The 10,085-nt window shown below is 38.7% G+C and overlaps 1 protein-coding gene across 1 annotated transcript; it reads right to left on the bottom strand.

The window, feature by feature from the left end:
* Nucleotides 1-3,799: 3,799 nt before the first annotated feature.
* LOC109196474 (DNA-directed RNA polymerase subunit beta''-like) lies at nt 3,800-9,823 on the bottom strand. The gene is made up of 4 exons (XM_019350509.1): nt 9,792-9,823; nt 9,496-9,702; nt 4,026-6,496; nt 3,800-3,858 (listed from the first exon to the last, which is right to left on the bottom strand). The coding sequence occupies exons 1-3, from the start codon at nt 9,821-9,823 to the stop codon at nt 4,099-4,101; spliced, it is 2,637 nt and encodes an 878-aa protein (XP_019206054.1). The 3' UTR covers nt 3,800-3,858; nt 4,026-4,098.
* Between the last annotated feature and the right edge of the window lie 262 nt (nt 9,824-10,085).

Raw genomic sequence — 10,085 nt, 5'->3', positions numbered from 1 at the left:
GTAACTTAAAACAGTTATGATTAGGACTGAGTATCATCACTGATTTCTATAATCAATTCAATTCCAATTCACAAAGTCCCAATTCGTTTCGATTCAATTTGAATAAGGGAAATTTCAGAAATATTATAATTCTGGTCATTTATCAGTAGTGATAGTTGTGAGACTTCATCAGAGGTGGGAGCATCACAGCAGGTGCCTTTGTCTCAAAGTGACTGAGGATAAAACACCGAAAAACATGAAGGAGATTTTCCCGGCCTGGCTTTTTATAGCAGATAACCCCCTGCAGAAAACAGAGACTTGAGATGGGAAACTGTTCTTGAAGTACAATGAGAGAGAGAGAGCTGTGCAGGAAGTGAAATTTTATCGTGGTACACAACACTCAAAAAAGTGAAATAGCGTGGTTGTTACATTTACAAGAGTCTAACTTGTAATTTGAACAAAATAATTTTATGTTTTTGTGGTAAACGTAATTATGTCATGTAGGATCTACATGAAATGGAACAACTTAATTTATTCTTGTTAAGATGATGTGATATAATCTAGCAAGAGTGGTGAGTTGCCTGGACTCGCAATATCACAAGAAAATAGAGGTTTCAAACCACAGGAGAATCACTGGGTTTATAAGAGGCGAAAAAGCATACACACCACGTGCACGCTATTAATAGTTTAACTTGTCAAGGACAAATATATAAAAAGAATTCTTTATCAAGCCTGGTAATCATAGCTTTCCTACTCTTTTTTAAGTATGGATTGACAGCTTGGTGGTGCAGTGGTTTGCACTGTTTTCACACAGCAATAAGGATCTTGAGGGGTTTGACTCCATCAACTAGCAGAGGCCTTTCTCTGTGGAGTTTGCATGTTCTCCTGGTGGTTGCATGAGTTCTCTGACTTCTTCCCACCATCCAAAGACATGCTTTTAGCGTGGTTAGGTTAACTGGTGATTCTGAATGACCCATAATTGTGAATGTGAGTGCCTCTCTGCATTAGCCCTGTGCAGTGATGGGAATAATGGCGTTACAAGTAACGGCGTTACTAACGGCATTACTTTTTTCAGTAACAAATAATCTAACTAATTACTATTTCTATCGTTACAACGCCCTTACCATTAGTAACAACAAAATGCGGTGCGGTTGCGTTACTATTTTTCAACAAACAGACGGTGGAAGCTGTCTTCAGCTTACCACATCTTATATCAGTTTCACGGAAGTATCTGGGCGCTACAGCTTTAAGCAGGTGCGTTGGCTTCTGCGGGTTCAATCACTTTCTGGCAAACAATCACTTTTTGGCACAACACGTGAAGCTAAGCAAGCAAAACAATCACATGAGTGTTGCTGTTTGGCTGTGGAAGAATAAAGTAGTCGTGGTAAGCCGATCACATGACCAATTCAAAATTACAAAGCAACAAGGTGATATATACCAGTTTTAAATTGTGTTGATAGGCCACGTAAAACCAGAATCATGATAAACGATACATACCCGGTGTTTTTTTCTGAATAGTTTCGTCACGTTTAACGTCTAAGGACAGCACTAGCAAGCACTCTCTGCTTATGACCAAAAAGAAAAAAACCAACAAAAAAAAAAACAGCCCGTTCGTGTTGGTGGAAAAATGCAGCATCAACCAATCAAAAAATGATTTGGAAACATAACATTTGGTTGATTAGGAAGAGGGGGAAGTTTTAGAGAGAGAAAGAGAGAAAGACAGCAGAAAAAGAGAGAGAGAGCGAGTTTTGAGATGTGAGAGATTTGTGACGTTTAGCGTGTTTGGAGTGTGTACTGAATGTGTAGTCTTGTGTAGTTAGTGTGTAGTGTTGTGGATAGTTTGGTGTTGTGTGTCAGAACAATGAGGCGACTCATGTTGGTGCAGTAGGCAGAGTTGCAGACCCAAGATGCAGGACTCACAGGCTGAAATGGACTCTATCAGCTTTATTGCTGATAAATACAAATAACTAAACTAGCAGGAACATGTGCGATACAAACAGGCAGCGTACACAGCAAGAGCTGTTTTTCAAAGCATTCATTTTTTATGATGCAAATGTATCTAAAACAAGTAACAGGTAGTAATACATGTAAAACCCCAAATCAAATTAAGGTTGCACGTTAAAGATATTTGTCCGATTAGCAATGAGATAGCAATTTAAATATTGGTGGAAATCCTGTTTATCACTAAACCATGTTCAGTTCATTATGATGATCCCTCATTATTGAACTGTCATTTAGTATAGACAAGTGAACACACACATGTAAATTATATGCATTAACAGATCGTTACAAGAGCGACATTAAAAGCATGTCAGACGTGAATTAACACAGATAAAACCTCCATTGCTTTGGTGATTATTTTACTATAAAGTGAGGAGCAAGGAATTTCATTTTTGTGTGATGTAAGAGTCATCCCTTGGTAGCTTTTAATACATCAGTTGGGGGGAAAACTCTCCAGTAATTTCAATATACTGTAACTAAGCATTAATGGTGAAAATAACTACATTTTTGAATGCTGTCTAATTTAAATCATCTTTTGGTTCATCAAGTGAGAGAAGGACTTTTATTAGTTAGAGTAACAACTGTCTGTTTCACAAGCATCACAGTTTACATTTTCCAAAACAAAGACGAACTGCACTTAAACATGGGTAATAGTAATTTTAAAATACAGGAATAAAAGACAGAAATGCTCACCAGATACCACTAGATTTTCATGATGTTTCACGCAACAGTTAAGCCATTCAAGGATGCTGTGTTTTTGATAACAATGGAATAAATGTAATTGTTTTCCTGCGCTTGTATTTCAAATGTAAATTATCTATTGATGGTTTGCAAATAGCCATGTCAACAACATGAGGCAGGAAGCAGTGTAGAGACGTGTCTTGTGGCTCGATCCTCCTGAAGCTGGAAATGAAGAGAAAAAGCAATGAGAAAATTTTAGCTGATTTAGCTGATTAGCTTTAAATGTAGCACTTATCATTTCAATTAGTTTATCTTACATGTGTTTTCAGATATATGTGCTTCAATAGTTGTTGTCGTTCTCACAGTGATTGTTGTTTCTGCAGTAGCTGCTGAAGAAGGAAGTGTTGCACTTTCCACTATTGTTGTTGTAGTTGTGTATAACACCATGGTGGTTGCTGTAGGAACCTGTGCCATAGTAGCCACATAAGTTGCTGGTTCAAGTACTGTTGTTGCTAAAGTATTAGTTGTAGCAGATTTCACGGTCACTACAGTTGTTGTTTGAATAGTTTCTTCTGTTGGCGTAGAAATGATGGTCGTGGTTATTGATGCTGGTTTTGAAGGGGTAGCAGTTGATGTCATAGTGCAATTAGCAGTTGGTGTAGCCGGTGTAACATTGACTGGAACAATAAAATATTTATCAAAAATAGATTAATATATATCTGTGTACAACCTAAACTATTATCTTTATCCTTCACGAATGTCAAAATAACTTTTGGTTACATTTTCAAATACTCACCAGACGTTACTGATATTGTGTCAGGAACTATGGTAATACTGAAATTGCTGCTGGAACTGTTAATAGCCTGTTTCAAAGTTTGAACAATAGTAGTATTATTTGGGACTTGTGCGCTGGGCGCTGTTTGATTGAACACAAGCTCCACCTCTGCCTCAGTTCTATCCACTCGTGTTTGGACTCTAACAAGACTGTGCCATGAAAGAAATTGAGTCAGATGTTAGATAATGATTACAGATTATTGAATGGTTTAACTATGTGACATGGCACTTTTAATATTCAAAATTAAATTAAAATAATAATTTAGAGGAAAGTAACTTAATCACTGTTACAAACATGTTTTACCTGAACTGAATCACAATGGCACGGATGAAGGAAGGAAATGGTTTGTAGATTCTATTACACTGCAAAAAAATTAACACAAACAGAAAATTTAAACATGGTGAAACAACTTCAAAATTACATTGTCTAAAAATGCCTATTTAAATGAAATAAAATGTATGATTTTAGATTTGTTCTCTAGATAAAGTGTCAGTCAATAAAAGCTATATTAAGTTGAAATATTACTCACCGTCTCTTCAACTCGTCCTTTGCGATCTTGATATACACTGCTGGTGGGGTCTGTGAGATCAGATACATATGGTTCAAGGAACTGTAGAAACAGAAAAACTTGGACAGGTGCAGTTGGAGCTTTTGTAGTTGTGGTAGTTGTTGGAGCTGCTATGGTTGTTGTTGGAGCAGATGTAGTAGTTGTTGGAGTATATGTAGTTGTTATTGGAGAAGATATAGTTGTTGTTGGAGTAGATGTAGTGGCTGTTGGAGGAGATGTAGTAGTTGTTGGAGGAGATGTAGTAGTTGTTGGAGCAGATGTAGTAGTTGTTGGAGTAGATGTAGTAGCTGTTGGAGTAGATGTAGTTGTTGTTGGAGTAGATGTAGTAGCTGTTGGAGCAGATGTAGTAGCTGTTGGTCCAGATGTAGTAGTTGTTGGAGTAGATGTAGTAGCTGTTGGAGCAGATGTAGTAGCTGTTGGTCCAGATGTAGTAGTTGTTGGAGTAGATGTAGTAGCTGTTGGAGCAGATGTAGTAGCTGTTGGTCCAGATGTAGTAGTTGTTGGAGTAGATGTAGTAGCTGTTGGAGTAGATGTAGTAGCTGTTGGTCCAGATGTAGTAGTTGTTGGAGTAGATGTAGTAGCTGTTGGAGTAGATGTAGTAGCTGTTGGTCCAGATGTAGTAGTTGTTGGAGTAGATGTAGTAGCTGTTGGAGTAGATGTAGTAGCTGTTGGTCCAGATGTAGTGGTTGTTGGAGTAGATGTAGTAGCTGTTGGAGTAGATGTAGTAGCTGTTGGTCCAGATGTAGTAGTTGTTGGAGTAGATGTAGTAGCTGTTGGAGTAGATGTAGTAGCTGTTGGTCCAGATGTAGTAGTTGTTGGAGTAGATGTAGTAGCTGTTCGAGTAGATGTAGTAGTAGTTGTTGGAGTAGATGTAGTAGTTGTTGGAGTAGATGTAGTAGCTGTTGGAGCAGATGTAGTAGCTGTTGGAGTAGATGTAGTAGTTGTTGTTGGAGTAGATGTAGTAGCTGTTGGAGTAGATGTAGTAGTTGTTGTTGGAGTAGATGTAGTAGCTGTTGGTCCAGATGTAGTAGTTGTTGGAGTAGATGTAGTAGCTGTTGGAGTAGATGTAGTAGCTGTTGGTCCAGATGTAGTAGTTGTTGGAGTAGATGTAGTAGCTATTGGTCCAGATGTAGTAGTTGTTGGAGTAGATGTAGTAGCTGTTGGAGTAGATGTAGTACCTGTTGGTCCAGATGTAGTAGTTGTTGGAGTAGATGTAGTAGCTGTTCGAGTAGATGTAGTAGTAGTTGTTGGAGTAGATGTAGTAGCTGTTGGAGTAGATGTAGTAGCTGTTGGAGTAGATGTAGTAGTTGTTGTTGGAGTAGATGTAGTAGCTGTTGGTCCAGATGTAGTAGTTGTTGGAGTAGATGTAGTAGCTGTTGGAGTAGATGTAGTAGCTGTTGGTCCAGATGTAGTGGTTGTTGGAGTAGATGTAGTAGCTGTTGGAGTAGATGTAGTAGCTGTTGGTCCAGATGTAGTAGTTGTTGGAGTAGATGTAGTAGCTGTTGGAGTAGATGTAGTAGCTGTTGGTCCAGATGTAGTAGTTGTTGGAGTAGATGTAGTAGCTGTTCGAGTAGATGTAGTAGTAGTTGTTGGAGTAGATGTAGTAGTTGTTGGAGTAGATGTAGTAGCTGTTGGAGCAGATGTAGTAGCTGTTGGAGTAGATGTAGTAGTTGTTGTTGGAGTAGATGTAGTAGCTGTTGGAGTAGATGTAGTAGTTGTTGTTGGAGTAGATGTAGTAGCTGTTGGTCCAGATGTAGTAGTTGTTGGAGTAGATGTAGTAGCTGTTGGAGTAGATGTAGTAGCTGTTGGTCCAGATGTAGTAGTTGTTGGAGTAGATGTAGTAGCTATTGGTCCAGATGTAGTAGTTGTTGGAGTAGATGTAGTAGCTGTTGGAGTAGATGTAGTACCTGTTGGTCCAGATGTAGTAGTTGTTGGAGTAGATGTAGTAGCTGTTCGAGTAGATGTAGTAGTAGTTGTTGGAGTAGATGTAGTAGCTGTTGGAGTAGATGTAGTAGCTGTTGGAGTAGATGTAGTAGTTGTTGTTGGAGTAGATGTAGTAGCTGTTGGAGCAGATGTAGTAGCTGTTGGAGTAGATGTAGTAGTTGTTGTTGGAGTAGATGTAGTAGCTGTTTGAGCAGATGTAGTAGTTGTTGGAGTAGATGTAGTAGTTGTTGCAGCAGATGTAGTAGCTGTTGCAGCAGATGTAGTAGTTGCTGGAGTAGATGTAGTAGTTGTTGCAGCAGATGTAGTAGTTGTTGCAGTAGCTGCAGTAGTTGTTGCAGCAGATGTAGTAGTTGTTGCAGTAGTTGCAGTAGTTGTTGGAGCAGATGTAGTAGTTGTTGCAGTAGCTGCAGTAGTTGTTGCAGCAGATGTAGTAGTTGTTGGAGTTGCTGTGGTCGTTAATGTTGTTGATGTGTTTGTTGTTGGGGTAACTGTGGTAGATTTAAAATGAGGACAAAATATTCATAAAACATTTAACTGAGTCCCTGTAAAACCTTTGAGACTTTTTGATCAAAAATCACGAAGTGTTACTCACATGTGTCACTGACATTGACAGAGGTCGTTTCGATGTCAAAGCCTGTCACATTTGAGGCTGTACTGATCAAAACACTTCTAATCTCAGTGTCATTTAGAACAGATGAGTTTACAAACTGAAGTTCTATGGTGTTGATGACTGATCCCTGCCTGTGAATGCAGACACAAAAACGATAGTTTTGAATATTTAGGGCGTTAGGTCAGTACTCTTAACATTATATGTCAAAATACTGAAATTACCTGAAGCTCACAACGGCCAAGGAGACAAAGGAAGAAGGGAACACCTTTCTGTAAGGAGGTTCAATCTGCAGACACAAAGCAGATTTTCTTAAAATCAGGTTTAGCTGTTTGTGTACGTGATGTATATTGTATGGTGAAATACATTAAGAGAAGACTATTTAAAGAAAAAAGGTGAGGTCTTGACCCGTACAGAGAGTAGCTCTGGTAGATCACAGAGCTAACACAGACAGAAACAGACAGAAACAGACAACCATTCACACTCATATTCACAAATGTAATGGCAAAGACTGTAAATAAAGTACTGCAATGTGTGTAGAATTTTGAGGTGAAAATGAATATAATCCATTTTGCAATAAGGCCGTAAAATGACAAATAAAATGGAACAAGTCAAGCGCTGTGAATAATTTCAAGATGCACAGTATGGGCAAGTTAGAATCACCAGTTAATAGAATAGAATAGAATAGAATAGAATGCCTTTATTGTCACTATACAGTTGTAAAATGAGATACAGAGGGGGGTGGCACAGTTCTGCAGCGCTATATACATATGGACAGTATTAACAGAGGGAAAAAGATATATATATATAAAATGTACAAATATACAAGCCGGTTTTTAAAAAAGTAATATGTAATAAATAGTGTTGTGTATATACAGTTGGGTTATTGCACATAGAATTGGTATTGCACAGTGGTGGTCCATAGAGGAAGTGGGAAGCCACTGTGTTATCGGTGCATGTGTGAGTTCAGGGTGGTTATGGCTTTGGGGAAGAAACTGTTTTTGAGTCTGTGGGTTTTTGTGCTGATGCACCTGTAGCGCTTCCCTGAGGGAAGCAGGCTGAACATGTTGAAGCCAGGGTGGGAGCTGTCCTTGATAATGTTTGCTGCTCTGCTGAGGCAGCGGGAGGAATAAATGTCCATCAGGGAGGGGAGAGGGCAGCCGATGATCTTTTGTGCTGTCTTGACCACACTCTGAAGCCTCACTCTATCCACCTTGGTGCAGCTGCCGTACTATACCGTGATGCAGTAGGTTAGCAGGCTCTCAATGGACGAGCAGTAGAAGGTCAGCAGCAGGTTGGAGTTCAGCTTATACTTCCTGAGGACTCTCAGGAAGTGCAGCCGCTGTTGGGCCTTCTTGATGACCGCTGAGATGTTGTCTGTCCAGGACATGTCAGCAGAGATGAGGACACCAAGGAACCGGAAGGTGTGGACCCTCTCCACACACTCCCCATTGATGTAAAATCTAATTGCACTGATATGTCTTTGGTCTGTGGGAGGATGCCAGAGCACCTGGAGAAAACTCATGGTAAAATGGAGAGAACATGCAATTTCCACACAGAAAGACCCAAGATTCAAACTCGGGACCTTTTTGCCATGAAATAACAGTGCTTACCACCAAGCTACCATTTTAAATTTAAGTAGTTAAATTACTGCGTGCAGTTTTGCAATGATTCTTCCTTATTCAGTGAGATAAATGTAGTGTGTTTGGTGTTGAAGAAGTGCTATAAAGTCAGGTTCAATGGATTAGGTGAAGATGCGAAAGACAGTAGACAGGTGAGTGAAAGAGAATCTGTATCTGGATTAATTAAACTTCATCACTGAAAATCTTTGTTCAAATATGAAGACATATTCAGTGAGAACAAGCCTTAAGACCACTCTTAACCAAGTTTAAGAGCTTTTCTCCATTGAGAGAACAATAAGAATCCAGCAATAATACTGACTTCAAGTAAAACAGACTGTAGGTCAATGAGCTAAACACCACTGGATGAATTATCCATCCCTGGATGTGTAAAGCTTGGCAAAAAGGTTTTCCAAGTTTTATAACCTTGCTAGCAAAGGTTCTCCTCTTGACTTGTTTCTGCTCTTAATCAGTCAAATTTGTTTAGGGTTTTTTTTTAATGTGAATTATATTCTTTAAGCAGACTTCTGCTTAAGCAGACTTTCTGCTTTCTATCAGGTAAGCACATGACTTTGCCTCCAACTTCAGTGACAAATGCTTAGAAGTCCAAATAATCCACATTCTGCATTGTTCTTCCTTTAGTGAACCCTTATGAATTATGGATTTTATTTCAGTGTGAGCTGACAATGATAGCTGTGTTTGAAGTGTTTCATAAATACTTAAAACACTTCTGCTGGAGCTGCATGTGCCTTAAAAAATGCATTGAACAATCAGTTCAAAAGCATATTGAAGTACTTTTAGCACCATAAGGTGGTCTGGTGCCTTTCATTAATTTGTCATGTAGCTGTAGTTTGAACTTCTCAATCATTCATTCAGGACAGTTGTCCTGGCGCTTAGTTCTTATGGAAATTTTTGCATTTTTTCCTAAGACTTTGCACTTATTCTATATAAATTAAGTTATTATTTTTTTTACCACCTTCATGTGAAAACAATGAGAAGAAACTAGTATTTGAATATCTGCATTACCTTAATGATCAGATAAAGTCTTGTACACTAACCTTACAGATAACACTCACCTGCGCCTTTATTGATGAACATCGACTTTTAAAAGCTTCAGATGATGAATTCATCAAGTCTGCTGTAAAATTGCTTTGAATGGATCTGAAAACAACATATCTAATTCTCAAAGGTCCAGTGGTTGTGGCTACAGATGTGGTCGGTGTTCCTGCTGTTGTGATTGTTAGAGCAGATGGGGGACTACTTAGAGGAGTAGTAGCAGTTGTTGGAGGTGCTGTGGTAGTTGTTGGAGCAGATGTTGTTGTGGGTACTACTGTGGTAGTTGTAGCTGTGGTGGTAGTTGTGGAAGGAGTAGTTGTTGTTGTAGCTGTTGTTGTTATTGGAGCTCCTGTGGTTGTGGTTGTGGTTGCAGCTCCTGTAATTGTCATTGGCGTAAACATGGACGTTGTTCCTGTATAGGTGATAGATGTAAATGATCAGAAAATCACAGGAATATCACAGGGATGATTGTTGCTGTGTTTGTATATGCCACCATCTTACCCATTAAAATCAAGAACGTAGATATAAGCCATTCAACAATCATTCTGCTTTCCATTTAACCTGTAAAATTAAACAATACATTTATTCACCATGTGAAAACATATTTTTAATCTATAACTCACATAATGCATTTATTTCTCCACTGTTGTCACAAAAAATAAATAAATACTAATAAACTGGCTGCTCGTTTATTCACATGAGATCACAACAGTCCATTGCTCAGCTTGTGTGATTTGGTAGATTTTTTTATACTAAATCCCTCATATACACCAAAGGTATTCTGTCTCATCCCAT

This window comes from Oreochromis niloticus, linkage group LG3 (genome assembly GCF_001858045.2).
Source record: "Oreochromis niloticus isolate F11D_XX linkage group LG3, O_niloticus_UMD_NMBU, whole genome shotgun sequence".
Lineage (NCBI taxonomy): Eukaryota > Metazoa > Chordata > Actinopteri > Cichliformes > Cichlidae > Oreochromis > Oreochromis niloticus.
The sequence above is the reverse complement of the archived record's forward strand: the minus strand, read 5'-3'. Positions and strand labels throughout refer to the sequence as shown.